This window comes from Lipotes vexillifer, unplaced genomic scaffold (genome assembly GCF_000442215.2).
Source record: "Lipotes vexillifer unplaced genomic scaffold, Lipotes_vexillifer_v1.1 scaffold1026, whole genome shotgun sequence".
Classification (NCBI taxonomy): domain Eukaryota; kingdom Metazoa; phylum Chordata; class Mammalia; order Artiodactyla; family Lipotidae; genus Lipotes; species Lipotes vexillifer.
Genome location: NW_006776257.1, coordinates 220,155 through 238,462, shown reverse-complemented (window position 1 = coordinate 238,462; position 18,308 = coordinate 220,155). Strand labels below are relative to the sequence as shown.

The following is an 18,308-nucleotide window of genomic DNA, read 5'->3' as shown; positions in this document are numbered from 1 at the left end:
CCTTCATTAACGCAAAATGTGTGAACTGTGTGAAACTGGATTTCTGACCCACAAGACAGGTAAGAGAGTCTTTTCCAAAGCCAGGTGTAGAAGAGCTTTTTACCTTGAGTCTGAAATCACCTTCAGGCCATTGAACGTACCCACTATCATTTCCTTGTCATGAGAAATCACAGAATTTTTGAGCTGAAGGGGTGTGAAACCCACACTTCTTATTGAAGAGTAGTCAGCAAAGAGAGTATATTGAATTAGGCTACAGCAACGTATTTTCTATATATTTTTCACACTACAGCTAACACAAACAACATCTTTCTCCATACCTCAAAGGTTCCTATTGGCCACAGATAATTCAGTTCAGAGATATATGCTTTTTGAAAAATAACGTTCTGCTTGGCTGGGGAGAGCCCTGTGGTGGGTGTTCAGGAATTCTATCTGCTTTACCATTTAAAAGAGCTAATAATGGTTGGGGAAGCACCCACACCTTTTGCTCCCTGAAGAATTCGGTGCTAAACTTAGTTCTTTGCAGATCTGTGCTGCATACATTTTATGCAGTTAGGAACTCTGCACATGAGCAGGAATCAAAGTTAAATTCAAAAGTGGAACTTCATGGACCATTCGCATATTGGAGAGGCATCAGTGGGATTCCATGACAATGCTAATTTGAGTGTTTTTGCTTGGTGTCTTTTATTGCCCGTGCCAAAGATCAGTACTATGGAAAGCAGAGCGTTTCACATGTATCAGTTAAACAAGTCTCATGGTCTCGTTGTTCATTAGCTTCCTATTTTGAAAAAAAAAAAAAAAGGCTCTCAACACATACTTTCCAGAGTTCATACTGGGCTTACACCCAGCTAACCAATAACTGCATGATGTTTTTACACACAGTTTTTTACATTTATTCGTCTTCTGTTTCACTTACTACTTGTGGAAAAACTGCATTCCATGCTGGGCCTGAAACTTTCCAAAGTTCAGTTCTGTGAATAAATTGCAACCAAGATTTCTACAAATAAAGACACAAGCAAAAGAAGAAGAAAAGTATATATTCTTTCAGAACATCTATCCTTTGGCAATAATTCTAATTTATATATGATGAAACATAACATCACTACTCCCTCCATGCACTAAAGAAATCTCACTGTGGAAGATATTATGATTTATACTTTCATGATTATATATGTGGTGCATTAGATACAAAATAGTAAATGTTCATTAAATACTTGTGTTAAGTGATCTTTATTTCTCTAGAAAGGCAGCACTCTTGGCATTTTTGGCTGGATAATTCTTTGCTGTGGGAGGCTTCCCTGAACAGTTGGATGTTTAGTAGCATCTCTGACCTCTGTCCACTAGATGCCAGTAGCATATACAGTTCTGACAAGCAAAAATATCTCCAGACACTATCAAATGTCACCGGTGTGCAAAATCACCCTGGGTGAGAACCACTGCTCTATAATGATTCACTCTGATCTGTGTAATACTTCTCACACTAATCTTTGCTGGAGACCAAAAGAATTTGCTACAAAATTTTAGTAGTAATTTTCATATTTCAAAATGAGTAACAAATTAGTTTTATAAAAAATTAAGCTTTATAAAATTTGCAAACATAATGAATTATTTTTGTAACTTACATAAACTGCAAAAAAGGTACTGGTTCAAATGTACATCTTTCGATAGATGGTATTTTATTGCAGGAAAAATCTCTAGGAAAATTAAAAGGAATATATTGCTTAAATTTGCTGTTAGATATCTAATTAGTAGGAATAACTAGTAGAGGTTAGAATGATAATAATAAATAAGAAGCTTTGGTCTAATCTCCAAACCTTAGGAATTACTATTTGAACCTTCCAGAGCCCCTAACCCTGCCTTCACCTCTCTTAAGAGTCTCACCTTCAGGATCTTCATAAATTAAATATACAACTATAGATCAATAGATTTTGAAGGTAACCTTTTCTGAGAGCAGAAGCATTGATTAGATTCCACCTTTTGTGGTCTCATCAAATTCTAGATTATGAGCTCAAAGTTTTTATCTCTATATATCATTATAATTTCTAATATTAAAAGGAATATTCTTATATTTACACACTCCCCAGTATAGTTGTTTTTCTAGGCCAATTCATTACTAGAAGAAATAAAAGATAACGTTTCACACAACTTGAAAAGAGGCTACTCCTATAATTAATATGTAATGTTAATTCAGGATTACACTTTCTATCATATTGACTTTTATTCGAAAATACCTACTCTTGACAATAGCTGTCTATCATATTTCCATTGATTCCAGCTTAGTCTCTCATTTCACCTGGATGGGTATAACTGTCTTCTGACTGGTGTTTCCATCTCTACCCTCTCCCTTTTTAAGCCATCCTCCACGCGATCCCCAGATTAACTCTTTGGAAGTGGTTCTCAAATACCAGCATCACTTGTGAGCTTACTGAATATACAAATATTCAGCCTACTCTGGACCTCTTGAATCAGTAACTATGGGGCTGGAACTTGTGTTTTCACAAACCCTCCAAGTGGTTGGTCCTGTTGCAGACTAATGCTTGTCCTAAAGCACTGCTGTGGTAACATGCTAGCTTGGCATGTTATCCTTGGCTTGGCCTCCAAAGCCCTAGATGATCTGGCTCTAATCTCCTACTCTTCCCACTTGTACTCTACAGGTACTCAGAGTATTTTTACTGTGTTTTGCCTTTCTCCCACTTTCCTTTTGCAAGCTTATTCTTCCCAAGATGTCTGTCATTGATACCCAATGGCCCTTCGTGCTCCCATTTAAACAGCATTGTTCTAATAACATCTTCTCTGATCCAGTTTGAAGTCTTTTTTTCCCCTCTTTTGTGCTCCAATGCCAACTTATAGCTCTCCTTCCCCATATTCATTTCTTTCTTTAAATATAGCTCTTTTTGCAACCCATCTCCTCTGATCATAAACTCCTTCAAAGTATGGACTAGATCCTGCTTATGTGCATCGTCTATCATGTTTAAAGCCAACGCGTGGACATGAAGCAAACTCAAATATTTATAAAATCAACAAATAGCTGGGGAGTGACTAGAAGGAGGAAATGATTGTTTTAAAAGAAATGTAGATTTATTACTTCATGGTGCCTCCATAGCACTTTGTCATTACGGTTTGAGCTTATTACACGTTTATTTTACCTATGAGATCATGAGTTGCTAAAAGGAATCCTGTCTTACCCATCTTCATGTTTACAACACTAGGCATAGTGTGTATTAGCATATTCTTTTTTTTTTACTGATTGGCATTTTTTTTTTAAGAATTAGAATACTTACGCTAACATAAAATAACCAGATTATAAAGTATTTCATAGTAGAAGTAATGAAGGGCCTAGTCCACTGAGCAGTTATCTTATTTGTTTTTCTGCAAACTGTGTTTGTAAGGTTTGGAGCCCAGATGGCAGAGAAGAGACTAATATAAAGGTGATTGCCCCTTAATGCTTGGAAGGTTTGATAATTAAAAGAACTATTTTTTGGGTCATGTGAGGCTCTTTATACCCACTTCCCTTAAGCCTTTTATATTTGCAATAAGAATCTATTTGCTAAAGAGGATCATTAATTGGCCTAATAAGGAATAATGACATACACAGCTTTGGATGCCATGGACAAAGGACAAAAACTGAGCTTTTATAACAAAAAACACAGTTATCTCCTTATCCCCAAATAAAAAGAAATACTAGGCAAGCATTTCCTCTTTGATAAAGAAGCTGGAGAGAGGATTCCCTGGTGATCCAGGGGTTAGGACTCGGTGCTTCCACTGCTGGTGACCTGGGTTCAATCCCTGGTCAGGGAACTAAGATCCTGCAAGTCCTGTGGCGTGGCCCTAAAAACAAGCAAACAAACAAACAAACAAACAAAAACAGAAAACAAAAGGCTGGAGAGATTTTTGTTAGGGGCATTTCTGATATGCTTATTTAATGTGAACATTTCTAAATATACCACTTAACCATCATCTTAAACATTCTTAATATCAGTATCACAGTTCATGCATTGAAATCCTTAATAACAGTTTGTTCTTGTGGTAACTTAATGTGTTCCTGACTGATTTTTTTTTAAGATTTTTTTTTGATGTGGACCATTTTTAAAGTCTTTATTGAATTTGTTATAATATTGCTTCTTTTTTTTCATGTTTTGGTTTTTTGGACATGAGGCATGTAAGATCTTAGCTCCCCGACCAGGGATCGAACCCGCACCCCCTGCATTGGAAGGCAAAGTCTTAATCAGCAGGCCACCAGGGGTGTCCCTTTACAATACTGTTTACATAATTCATCTGCTTAAATATTTAATACTTAAATGTTAATTTAATTTAGATTAAATTATCAAAGCTATGAGTTAATGGCATTCATATTAATGTAAGTGTGCTATATTTTCTTGCCCTGCAGGTGACAATTTGAGGTTAACTTTAATTCCTCTCATTTCACTAAACCAACTTTTTCAATCCTTTTCTGTAAAGGCCAGATAATATTTTAGGCTTTGCAGGCCACATACAGTCTCCGTCACATATTTTTCTTCTTTTTTCTTTTTTCTCATTTACTGCCCTTTAAAATTCACTTTTAACTTATGGGCTGTACAAAAACGGACTGCGGGCCAGATTTGATCCATAGGTCATTAACAAAATGTAAATACAGATGGAGACTGTATGAACACTTATATAACAAGGTTCCTATGGGAGTCTATAATTGCTGAGACCTCATTACCACTTTTCCTCTACAACTAAAGGTTATTTTTCTATCTATACCTTGCCTATATAGTTAAAAAATTTTAAATGAATAGGAGATATTTAGTGCTAGTGATGGGCTGGGGCCCTACACAGTCTTACAGAATTGTAGAATTTAATTGCTAGAAGAAATTGAAGACATTATCTCACTTGAACCCCTTAATTACTGTATAGATAATCTACTTTATAGATAAGAACTCATAAATAAATATGATTAACTTACAAATATTAGAGGGATAGCAAGCCTTCAAATGAGTTCTTATGTAATTCAGTCAAATCATTTTCACTGAGAATTCTGAAAAATGAAAAGGTTATTTCTGGATCAAAATGCAAAATAACTACAACTATATACTACATAGGACTAACTCCTATACGTGGAGGAAAGCTGGGTAATGGTGTCACCTGAACAACATAATTCTTTTTTAATTTAGGGATGGTGATTTCTGCTCTGTTTCCATTTAAACCTTCTTTTCACGTCCTCCTTTGTGTCCACCTGTCTCCATCACGCATGTGCTTACATGCGCACACACAGACACACACACACACACACACACACACCACCCACTCTTCCCACCAAATCATATAGTTAATGCTTACTCTCTAGATCAGGAAGTCTCGGTTAGAACCCTGCTCTTGTTTGCACCAACGTTGCAGCGCTCCCCTTCCCTACTCTCTTTCCCCAAACCTTATTGGGAAGTCCCACACAGAACTGTATCAGGGAAAATGAAGCCATCTGATTTTTCCCCCATTACAAACTTTTTGAAAACTAAAATGTGCATAAAATATACATAACTGTTCAATAATTCAATTGAACAACTGTTCAACTATTTAATAATTACAAAACATATGCCCAAGTAGCACCATTCACGTCAAGAAAGAATCCTGCCAGCATCCCAGAAGCCCCCCGTGTGGGCTTTTCCAATCACAAGTCTCTCTCTGACTTACTAGAGGGAAAAACTATCCTGACTTTAGTAATAATTTCCTTGCTTTTTAAATGTGGTTTTGCCTTTTCGTTATCAGCCATATACAACACAGTTTAGTCTTGCTTCTTCTTGAACTTTATATAAGTGGAATCATATTATATGTATTGTTTCCCACATGGCTCTTTTCATTCAACATTATTTTGTAAAATTATTTTATTTTTGCCTGTAATATGTAGTGTTGCATGCCCAACTACATGAGGATTCTGAGTATTTGAAAGTGGCTAATGTGACTAAGGAGTTGAATTTTTAATTTAATTAATTTCAATTATTTTAAAATTAAAATTAAAACTGATACTCAATGTAATTATTGGAAAATGTTTATGTTAGCAAAATTTTCATATGTGATACTACATTTTCGACTGTAAATTTTATGAAATCTAAATACCAATCAAGTATTTGTAATAAAATTTAGCAACCAAATTGTGATTTCAAAGAGTTAGTATGGGAAAAAAATGTAGATCCTCTCATTAGTTTTTATATTGATTACATGTAGATATGATAATATCTTGGATATTTTTAAATACTTAGTATGAAAAAAACATAGAATATCTTATTAATAATGTATATAATGATTACACATTAAAATGGTAATATTTTGGATATAAGGGTTAAGTAAAATATATTAACATATATTTCATCTGTTTCATTTTACTTTTATTTTTAAGTGGCTATCAGAAAACTTAAGATTACTTATGTGGCTTGCATTATGTTTCTGATGAAGTGTATGACTTCTAAGTATGATTATACCACACTTTACTCATTCAACTGTTGTTGCTTACTCAGATTTTTTCTAGTTTTTATTTATTAAAGACAATACTGCTTTGAAACTTCTTGTATTTGTATCCTGATACATATTTGCCTGAGTTTGTCTCGGATGTAAGAGGGATACAAAATTGTTTCCTAAGAAGTTGTGCTATTTCAAGTTGGCAGATTAAAGCATGTCAAGTCTCCACTCCTTCAACTTCCGCCAAAATCCTTAAGAATGATAGAAAAGATATAACTTAATAATCACAACCTTAGCTCAATGTGTGGGAGCAGCTCCCCTACCAGAAACGTCCCGGAGCTGCCTACAGGGTGATCAGTTGGAACAGTGCGGTAGGAGCAGCTGACAGCACACATCAACCCCACATCTTCCCTCCTTGATCAAGGCAGCAAAAGGTGTTTTCTTCTAGGCAGAGCAATTGGTGTTAGAAAGTGGGCAAGGTCCCAGAACCCTGGAAGAAAGGTATGCACTCCCTGACTAGCCACAAGAAGGCACCTTCCACCTCTGCCTTATTCTCAGGGGAACCCATTGGGTGTAATAAGCCCCAACAGCTCATTTCACTTCTCCCCTAAAGCTAGGAAAGAAACGCAGTAGAATCTCAACTACAAAGATGAATTACACTCAGGAATGACCAAACAATGTGAGAAAGTCAACTCCATTAAGGACAGAAAACAAAAACAAACATAAGAGCTTATAGCCAATGAATCAGTTAATAAAGCACAAGAGAACCTTAGGATAGCACAATTATTACCCTCAGACAGATGTAAGCAGATAGTGCATCCATCAACTCAAGAATATACGAATGAAAAGTGTTAGCAATAATAAAAAAACTCAGTATATGAGCAGCAGAAATGACAGTTAAAGAATAAATTAGGAAACTGAGAGATGCAGCCAATGACTTCTCCAGAATGCAGAATGAAGGGAGCAGGAACGATTCACAGTCAAGCCTGACACCTGGGTCTGCATGAAGAATGTTAAGCCCTTTGCTTCTGCTGGTGTCACAATAAAGTCTAGTAACAGGCTGCGGGGAGGAGGGCGTGGTGTTTTGCACCTGTTTCTTATATCTGATAAGCAGGAAGGAACACAGCCAGTATCCCAAGAGCGGAGTGAGGGAGTGGTAGACAGAGCCAGTACAGAAGAAACTCTATAAGATGTCAAAGGTAGGTTTCTCTTGCCTGGAAGAATCCCCTTCCTTGCAGGTAATATTAACAGTGGTACATCCTTCAGGAGCCTTGGGGATCTGAGCACAGGCTATGTTGCCTTGTGAATCTATTTCCACTGAGTTCTGCATTTAAAACGTTCTGCTTTTCGCTCACAGTGTCTCTTGGTCACACATTTATATCAATTCCATCTCATAGCTTAATTCCAGCTCATAAATTATTTCTTTACTCATAGCTTATGAGAATTAAAATATTACTACCTGGAAACTCTGCAACTCAGTTATTAAGGTGGTTCATATTATACAGAATATAGTCACACACATTTGTATAAGATCACTAAAACAAAAACACAAAAGACTTCAATTCCCACAAAGAGCTCTTGGAGCCCTGAGCATGTTTCAAAGACCCTGACCTCAATTTGAAATTCACCATTTTAGAAGGAATCGCAGTGATTGTCAGAATACATGTTAGGGGGAATGGTCAACAGATGGTGCTAAGATTGATTGTTTTCTCACCTCTAAGTAGTGGTTTCATATTTCCATGGAAATGATCCAAAAATAAAAAGAACAAATCAATATGTCCAACGACATTTATGGTAACCCTTTCCATACCTTCAAAGGTAGGAAAAAACTCTGCCTCCCCATATGGCATAACAAAACTGTATGTATACACCATACATGATATACAAACGTCACAGGAAATGATGGTATATGAAAAAAAGCTACATAAAAGTGGAACTCATATATACTAATCATAACTTTGAACCTTGACAAGAATTCAGTAAGTACAGCAAAGAGATGATCCTCAACTCTTTATGGCACTGTCTTCTCTGACTGGCTCATGCCCATATCAGACTGCTTACAGTTTGAATATCATGGTAGGACAAGGGGTAACCAAACAGTATGTATTTCAAATTAATGGGGTTTCTTTCTCTGAAGTTGTCTGGATGACAGGATAATAGAAATTTTTAAAATAACAACAGTAAATTCAGCCTAGAAGTAAACTTGAGACTGAGAATGAGTTAGTCACCAAAAATTTACCCAAAAAGGAGCTTCAAATAAGCAATAACTGAATAACTGAAACAAAATACATTAATCTGTAAAATACCAAATATTCATTTTGACTGAAGAAAAAAATTTTAAAACTATGGGGAATCAGAGTTAAAGCCAGATCTAAAACTTTCTCACACCATGAAAATATCAAACCAGGCATGAAGTAATATTTAAGAAAGATCCTAATCTAACTTTTGACCAGGGTTCTAGTCTAAGGCAATCTTCTGAATTTCATTCATTCTTGATTCTGTATTACTGACAATTATCCTTCTTTCCACCTCTGTAACTTCTAGGAAATTGAGAGGTCTCAGGGTTTCTTTGATTGATTTAACCATATATATATATATAATGCAAACAATAGGCCTTTCTGGAACTGATCTACTCTCCTTCCCCTGCTTTCTTTCTCCACAAAGTATTTAGCAATGCTTGAAATTATATCTATCTATTTATTATACATATTTCTATATATTTGTAACCCCCCTGAGAACTGGGATACTTGGTCTGTTTCATTCTTGGGACTGTAACCCTAGCATGTAAAAGAGTTCCTGGCATATAGTAGATACTCGAAAAATATTTTTTGAATGAATTCAGAAAGTGACAAGTTATCAACTATCAGATACTTTTATTTAAAACAAATTATCCATTTATCTTCACTCATGAGGATAAGTACAGGGAAAGAAATGTCTTTCTTCTCCCCTACATTTGTGACTCAATCTTTTGAGACAAGAATCCTCTGAGAATTTCATAAAAGCAATGGTTCTTTTCCCTAAAAAACTGCACTTTCTTGAACACACACAAAAGTGTGCATGCAATTTCGACTTGTGGATCATCCTTTTAGGGCAGAGGTCTGTGAATAGAGAGGACTGAATCCAGAGTGCCAAACTTGGATGGGAAATAAAAGTACATCTCAGTTTTCACAAATATCTAACTAAAATCAGCACTTCCTTCCATTAGGAATGTAGGCAACAAACCACAGTAGATCAGCAGTATAGTTAATTTGGGCCCAATAGAAATCATAGGTCATTTCATATCACGTATATGTTGCAGAAACCTTGAAATATCATTTATTCTCATCACTACCCTGGAGTTATAATATTTATTAGACCTACCACTGTATCTTGTTTTTTAAAGTGTTAAGAGAAGCATATTTATTACTATTTCACTAATTTTAAAAGTATTCTGAAAACTATTTCAATATAGCTGGTTTCCTTTGCTTTTCTATGTAGTTGGGCTTATTATACATTTTAAATCATTATCCCAAGAACATAGGCTTCTGCAGCTTGCCAAAGAGGTATACACTGGGGAGCAGGAGGGAGGTTAAGAAATTCTGCTTTGGGGAACCACTGACCTCAAGTTAGGAACCTCTGCTTATATGGTATAAACTTCAAGCTGACTTAGAAATCTTCAAACTTTACCAGACTCATGTTATAGTGTATTGCCTCCCAAACACACGCTTTTTAAAAATTAAGTTTTTAATTTCAATTTATTTTTTAAAAATATGTAATATATATTCACATCTCAAAATTCCAAAAATATGTAGAACACAATTCAAACTTTTTCTCTTACCCCTGTCCCTCAGCCTACCACTCCCCTCCACTCCCAGAGGAAATTAAGTTATCTATTTCTTGTGCCAAATGATTTTCATTTTTCTTACAAGTTTGGGAAATAAAATCTCCAAGTTAGATACTATCACGGGAAATATAAACTACATATAATATTTGGGAAATCTGTAAATTAAAACAAAATTGCCTGGTTCTAGCATTTTTTCCCTTACCAATAAGGTATCAGACTAAGGAGCCATCTCTTTAAGGGTGGTCATAATACCTGTTTTTAGATTGACTGTTATGTCTTTTATTATTAATTCAGAAGTCATTTATGACTTGTCTGTTCAAGTCGAACTACGGATATGACCACAGACTGTTATGAAAAATTACTTTGAATGTTTTTTTTCCAAAATCACTTATGTATCTAAACTGACATTTTCTACAAATCTATAAAAAAAAATAGTAACAGAAAAATGGGCAAAGGGCAGACAATTCAGAGATAAAATACAAATGTTCAGTAAAAATATAAAGATGTTTAAGTTCACAAGTAATATGAAAAATTCAAATTCAGATGGGCCTCCTTTTATTCACCCGTACAATTAGCAGAAAAAAAAAAAAAGGGAGAATATCCAGTGGTGGTGGAAGGGTGTGGGGAAATCAATGTCATCACAGCATGATGACTGGAGTATAAGTTGGCACAACTTTTTTGAGGGCAATTAAAATTTTATATCTAAATAGTCTGCACCCCAACAATCCCATTTCTAGATAACTATTCTATAGAAATTAATGACCAGGCTCACAAAAATGCATGTACAAGGATATTTATTGCAGCAATGCAAGTAACAAGAAAACGGGACATAATCTAAACATCCTTCAATAGGGGCATTATTAAACTGTGATACATTCATACTATAGAATATTATGCAAGAGTTTAAATGAATGGGTTAAAGCTCTATGTACTGGGAAGGAAAGAAATCTAAGACATATCATGAAATGAAGGAATCAAGTTGCAGGATGTTACTTATGTATAAAAAAGATAAGAAAAACACACAGACCTATTTTGCTATCTGTAAATATGTATGTACTCAAACGTATGGAAAAGAGTCTGGAAGGATTAATACAAAACTCAAAGTAGTGGGTGGGGGATTAGGGCACAAGGAGGGTTTTCACTATATCTGCTATTTCATTGTTATATATTGAGAATATAATCATGTATTGTATAATGGAAAATAAGTTTAAATTGTCTCTTACTGATTTTAAAGAGGTCCTGACAAATTTAATTTTTAAAATAAACACAGAATTTCAATTATTAGGTTGCTTTGGGATATGGAAGGGGAAATACCTTTTCTCACAGGTATTGACCTCAAAATTCTGGACCAATAAGGATCTTACAATGCAGTTAGCTTTTTGTATTCATATTTGGGAAGAGTATACTCACAGCTTCTAAGCCCAGCAGTATGCCTTCCATATACTTTCATCAATGTAAGAAATAGAGTTTCCTTGGAAATTTCTGTGAAGAAACACAGTTCATATCCTTTTATAGGTAGGAAGAGAATGTAGAGAATAAGGGAAGGAAGAGTGGCCACTGAGTGGGAAATATTCAAATGCAGAAAAGATCAGCTCTCCAGTTCCCACAGCTTATCAGCTTCTCAGTGTGCACAATTAATAAAAACATACTGTGAGGCCACTGGCACAAACAATGAGGCATCTCCTCAGAACCTGAACTTCCTATCTGTCCAATTTCTTGGATACATGCCAATTACCTTTTTTCCAAAATCACTTATATGTCTAAAATGACTCCTACAAATCAATGAGAAAAATGGCAAACATTTATCAATATCAGCAAATAAATATAAAGAAATCTTATGCCAGGAAACATCAAGGCTTTGGCTCAGTCCACTCAGAATCTCTCCATGTGTTAGAAGGATACAGGCAATTAGAAATTATAGGGAGTAATACAAAAATATCTCTTCAACATATTGCAGAGGGAAAAGCACATGTCACTGAGCAAGGAATAAAGTTATTACCTCATTAGGGGAACAAAATGCAAAGGAAAGAGATCGGAAGGAAAGACACACATCAAAACAGTAACAGGAGTCACCTTATTGGTGGTAGGGAAGGTGGGGTGCAATTTTCACATTTTATCCTATATACTCCTGTGACATTTCTTTTTTTAAACAGTGAGAATGTATCCATGAATTAGACATGTTTAAGACAAGCTGTTAAATGCCTGAGGTTCAGTTTCAACCACTAACTCAGTGGATGACTTTGAATCTTTCCCTTTAGCTTTGTCCTCTTCCCTCAGCAACAATGTAACTATTCAGTTTATATGCACATTTTTCACGGGAGTCAGAAAGAAGTCTAAACGGATACCTGTCTGCCCATCTGCCTGAGGGACATTTTCACTCAAACAGAGCCTTCTGCTTGCTTTATACTCACCAATAAAAGATGCCTAAGACTGAACACATCTCCCTCAAACTGACTCTGCTTCCCAACTGCTGTATTTCCGCCTGTTATACCACCATCATTCTGCCCATCAACACATGTGAGTTTTCTCTTTACTGTACTACCATCCCCCAACTCTAGTCAATTACTACATCTTATCAGTTTTTCCTCTGTAGTACTCTCAGGTTTTTCTTTCTACTTCCATCACAACCACTCTAATTCGGCCCCTCCTCACTTTACTCCTAGATTTGGCTAAAGCATTCTATTTGGTCTCCCTGAATCAAGCTTTCCTTTCTAGATCCCTCTACATATGAAATCTAAAATAAGCCTCTTATATTAATCTTTTGTCTCTCTTGCTTGACAACTTGCAGTGGCTCCCCATATCTTACAGCGGAACTTTCAAACACCCATTGCCGATAGCAAAGGTATTTTATAATCCTACCTTTCGTTGTTGCCTAACCCAATTCTTTTCAGCCAGACTAATCTATAAAATTCTGATCATCCCTGCAGTCATACTTTTGCCTAGACTGTACTGCCTCTTATTTTTCTGACAAATCACAGCCAATCGTTAAGTCCCAGCTAAAGATTTAGGTTACCCATGCAGCCTTCTGTGACCTCCACACCCCTGTGATAACAGGTTCTGGTGAATTACAGCACCTATCTGTATTTCTCTTAATACTTAATTATATATTACCTCCCTTTTAAGGCGTATCCCCTTTCTTCCCACTTGTCATTGTCATGTTCTGGAGACAACGCCATATACTTCTGTGGCTCCAAGAGTATTTAGCCCTGGGTTGGGCACAAAACGGGTGCTACATATAGAAAGCCAGGGGACAAAGATGAGTTCTAGATATAACTGAGGGATGGAATAATAATAGCTAACACTAAAATATATGCTAGGCACTGACAGACGAGCTTTACGTATATTAACTCATCTAAATCTCCCAATGAGATTGGAGTCATTGGGAGATTTAGGAGTCATAGGAGTCATCCAATGAGATGATGACTACCATAATCCCCATTTTACAGATGAGGAAATTGAGTCATAAAGCTAATAAATGACAGACCCGGGTTCAAACCCGGGTAGTCTGGCTCCGGAATCTCTACTCTTAACCACTTTGCTGTATTACCACCAATGAGATGGGAGAGGGACATGTTGCTGTAAAGAGGATGGAATAAAGATGGGAGAATAGTAGATGTTAAGGAATTAAGAAATGGGGTAAAAAATGGAGAAGGAAAATATAAGGGCACTTAAAAGTAAAAGGCTGGAGGAGAGGGAAAAATGGTGAGGAGGAGAAGGAAGATAAGGAATCACTGACAAACCAAAGGTGGAAACAGGAAGGCAGTCAGTGTGGACTGGGGAGATGAGCAGGACCCAGGAAGGCCTGAAGGAAGGCTGCCATGTCAGGCAGGATGCAGAGAACAAATGAGGAGAGGCGATTCTTACATGACGGTGAAAGTGAGGCAATTCTTACATGAGGGTTAAGGTGCCGTTGTAGGCGTTAGGCTCTGGCTCAGGCACTCTGTGGAGCTTCTGCGTTGGGCTGAGTCCATTACACGACAGCGTCTCATTTTCGAAGGTACAGAGCTCACATATGCTGAAGTTTGTGGCGGCATTCTGTTCCGGCTGCTTCTCTTCTGGGGTATATTTTACGCCAGGAAGACCTGTGGATACTGAATACTGAGTCGAAGGAAAAAGAACTGTCTGAGATGCCCTTGGTTGCAGAGATATGTTAACTCCCAGGTCCACAGGTGGAACTGTGACTTGAGTCAGGTTTGGTTGTGCAAGTGTCACCTCAGGGTGTTTTGGAGGGGGAGCTGTAGTCTGCTGTAGGGATGTAGAATGTCTAGCCTCCATAGTGGGTTCTGGAATTGTGGTTTGCTCTAGGTCCACATGGTGAACTGTGACGCTGGATGATGTTGAATACTGACCTTGATGCTTACTTCAAGTTGGAACTGTCACCTCCTGCTGGAATGGAGATTGAATTACTACATCCTGAGGTGCCTCTGGAGGCTGAGTTGTGGTCTCCTGCATGATTGGAGAAGGTACAGTCTCCATATTGCATCCTGCAGTAATGGTAAGTTGCACATCCATAGGTGGAATTGTGACTTGAGTCAGGTTTGGCTGTGCAAGTGTCATCTCAGGGTGTTTTGGAGGGGGAGCTGTAGTCTGCTGCCGGGCTGTAGAATGTTCAGACGCCGTAGTAGGTGCTGGAGTTTTGGTAAGCTCCAGGTCCAAAGGTTTAACTGTGATACTGGGTGATGTTCAATGCTCAGCATGATCCTGATCTGGGGCTGAAACTGGCACCTCAGGATAGAATGGAGACTGAGCTACAACTTCCTTAATGAGCTCTGGAGGCTGAGCTTGGGTCTGCTGCATTGCTGGAGAAGGTTCAACCTCCATACTGGATTCCAGAATTAATGTAAGTTCCAGGTCCAAAGGTTGAACTGTGAGCTCAGTCAAGGTTGGATGCTGAGCCTGAACTTGCTCTGGATTTGGAAGTGTCACCTCGTGGTATGTTAGAGGATCTATAGTCTCCTGCAGGGGTGTGGAATGTTCACCTCCATAATAGGTTCTGGAGTTGTGGTAAGCCCCTGGTCTAAAGGTGAACTGTGACACTGGGTGATATTGGAAGCTCAGTGTGATCCTGATCTGGTGTTGGAACTATTGGGTTCTGATATACTGGAGGCTGAGCTATAAAAAATTCCTTAGGTGGTTATGGAGGCTGTGTTAAGTTATCCTACATGGATGGAGAAGGTTCATCCTCCTTAGTGGGTTGTGGCCTTATCATCAGTTTAAGGTCCAAAGGTTGAACAGTGACCTCAGTCAGGGTTGGATGATGAGCCTGAACTTGCTCTGGATTTGCAAATGTCACCTCGGGGTATGATGGAGGAACTGCAGTCTGCTGCATGGCTGCAGAATGTTCAGCCTCCGTTGTAGATTCTGGAGCTCTGGGAAGCCCCAGGTCCAAACGTTTAACCCTGACCCTGGGCAAGTTTAAATGCTGAGCTTTGTCCTGTCCTAGTGTTGGAACTGTTATCTGATAATGCACTGGAATTTGTGCTACAACCTCCTTAGGTGGCGCTGGAGGCTGAGATGGGGACTCCTGCTTGGCTGGAGAAGGTTCTGTCTCTTTAAGGGGTTCCAGAGGTAGGTCTGGGAACTCCTGCTGGACTGGAGAAGATTGCATGTTCTCAGGGAGCTGTAGAAGCTAAGGAAGGGTCCCTTGAGGGACTGGAAATGGTTCCACCTTTACAGGGAGCTCTGATGACTGAGCCTGAAGCTGCTGCTGTGTGGCAGAAGGTACCACCCATCCTTAGGGGCCTCAGGAGATATATCTGAGCCCCCTATGGAACTGGAGTCTGAGCTGGAGCCTCTTCCTGGATTAAAGAAAGCTCTATCCCTCCAGGGGGACCTGGAGTCTGAGTAGAGTCCTCCTGCTGCACTGGAGGATGTTCAACCTCATTAGTGGGCTCTAGAGTTAAGACAACCGTGAGATCCACGGGTTTAACTGTGATATTAGGCAACACTGGATGTTCAACATCACCTGGACCTAGAGTTGAGAATGCCACTTCATTATGTACTGAAGGTTGAGCTGCACCATCTGTAGAGGGCCCTGGAGGCTGAGTTGGGTGCTGATGCTGGACTGGAGAAGGTCCAACCCACTCAGTGGGCTTTGGATGCTGAGCTGAGCTCTCCTGCTGGATTGGAGAAGGGTCAGTTTCCTCAGGAAGCTCTTCAGGTTGAGGTGGGCTGCTGAACTGGAGAAGGTTCATCATTTTCAGAGGGGGTTGGATGCTGATCTGAAAGCTCTTGCTGGACTGACAAAGGTTCCAACTGCTCAGGGGACACTGTAGACTGAGCCAAGGCTTCTTGTTGGGGTGCAGAAATTTCAACCTCATTACGCTGGAGTTACGATAAGTGCAAGATCCACAGGTTTAACAGTGACATCGGGCCGCTGCAGAAGCTGAGCTTGATCCTGACCTAGAGGAGAAAATGTTGTCACAGGATGCTCTGGAGAGAAAACTACAGTCACATTAGAGAGCTCTGGATACTGAGTTGGTGAGGATTCCACCTCAACATGAGACTCTGGATGCTGAGCTGTGGCTTCCCGCTGAGGTGGGGAAGGTACAACTTCAGGAGCCTGTGGATGCTGATCTGGAGTCTCCTGCTGGCTTGTGGCAGGTATCATTTCTTCTCAAGGATGCTCTGGATACTGAGCTCTTTTACTGAAGTTTATTATGTGTACTGGCTTCTGGAGATTGGGCTGGAACCTCCTTTTGAACTGGCAAAGGTTCAACCTCCTCAGGTGGCTGTGAAGGCAGCGTGTGGGCCTCATGCTGGATTGTAGAAAATTCTGCATTAGTAAGGGGACCTGAGGGCTCAGCTGAAGGCTTGCGCTGGTTTGGAGAAGGTCCCACCTCTGGAGTGGGTTCTTTTATTATAGTAATCTCCACAACTGCAGATTTGACAGCGACACTGGATAAGTCTGAATGCCGAGCATGAGGGTGACTTGGAGGGTAACCTGTCGTTTCATGATGCTCTGGAGGTTGAGCTGGCTGTTCCTGTAGAGTTGGAGAAGGTTTCACCTCCCCTGAAGAAGGCTCTGGAGGCTGAGCTCGTTGCTTCTGCAGTGTTGCAGAAGGTTCTCTCTGCGCTGGAGAAACAGCTGGGATCTCCTGCTAGGTTGGAGAAGATTCTGCTTAATAGGGGTCTCTGCAGACTGAGCTGTGGCTTTCTCTTTTGTTGCAGAAGTTTCAGCTTCTCCAAAAGACTCTGAAAGCTGAGCTGGGGTCTCCTGCTGGGTTGCTGGTTTCACCTCCTCAGGAGGCTCTGTAGGCTTAGAAGGCTGAGTCAGTTGTTCCTGTTCACATGGAGAAGGCTCAGCTTACATAAGAGGCTCTGGAGGCTGACCTGTGGGCTCCTGCTGGGTTGGAGAAGGTTCAACTTCCCCAGGAGGCTCTGAAGGCTGAGCTAGTTGCTCCTGCTCCCCTGAAGGCTCAACCTCTCCAGGAGGCTCTGGAGGCTTAGCTGAGGTCTCTTGTACAGTTGGAGAAAATTCTGCCCCTCAGGATGCTCCAGAGATGGAGCCAGGTCCTCCTGCTGAGCTGTAGGAAATTCAGCTTCCATAGTGGGCTCTGGAGTGATGGTAAGTTCCAAATTCAGAGGTTGAAGTGTAACACTGGGCAAGTTGGAATGAGTGTGACGCTGAACGCCAGGTAGAGATACTACCACATCACTCACTGGAATTTGAAGTACATACTCAGTAGGAAACCCTGGAGCCTGAATTGGGGCCTCTTGATGGAGTAGAGAAGGTTCAATCTTCTCAGGGTGCTCTGGAGCCTGAGATGGGGCATACTGCTGGATTGGCAGAGGTTCAACCTCCTCAGGGCTCTCTGGAGGCCGAGATGGGGTCTTCTGATGGACTCGAGAAGATTCAACTTCTTTAATGACCTTTGGAGTTATGCTAAGTGCCAGATCCATAGGTTTAACAGTGACATTGTACAAGTTTGACTGCGGAGCTTCATTTACCCCATGATGTGCTACTGGTCAAACTACAACCTCCTTAAGTGTCTCCAAAGGCCGGGCGAGGGCCTCCTGAGGACTTGGAGTTTCTAGTTCCTCAGGGACCTCTGAAGGC

General features: G+C 39.4%; 1 protein-coding gene across 1 annotated transcript in view; it reads right to left on the bottom strand.

Moving 5' to 3' along the window:
• LOC103077785 (putative uncharacterized protein FLJ43826) overlaps positions 1–18,308 on the bottom strand; it is a 73,418-nt gene that overhangs the window by 5,746 nt on the left and 49,364 nt on the right. Inside the window, 11 exon segments of the mRNA XM_082930879.1 lie at positions 914–994; positions 1,620–1,691; positions 4,943–5,014; positions 11,660–11,731; positions 14,142–14,548; positions 14,630–15,228; positions 15,231–15,277; positions 15,412–15,878; positions 16,584–16,801; positions 16,917–17,349; positions 17,759–18,121. Of these exon segments, the coding sequence (XP_082787005.1) occupies positions 914–994; positions 1,620–1,691; positions 4,943–5,014; positions 11,660–11,731; positions 14,142–14,548; positions 14,630–15,228; positions 15,231–15,277; positions 15,412–15,878; positions 16,584–16,801; positions 16,917–17,349; positions 17,759–18,121 (2,831 nt within the window).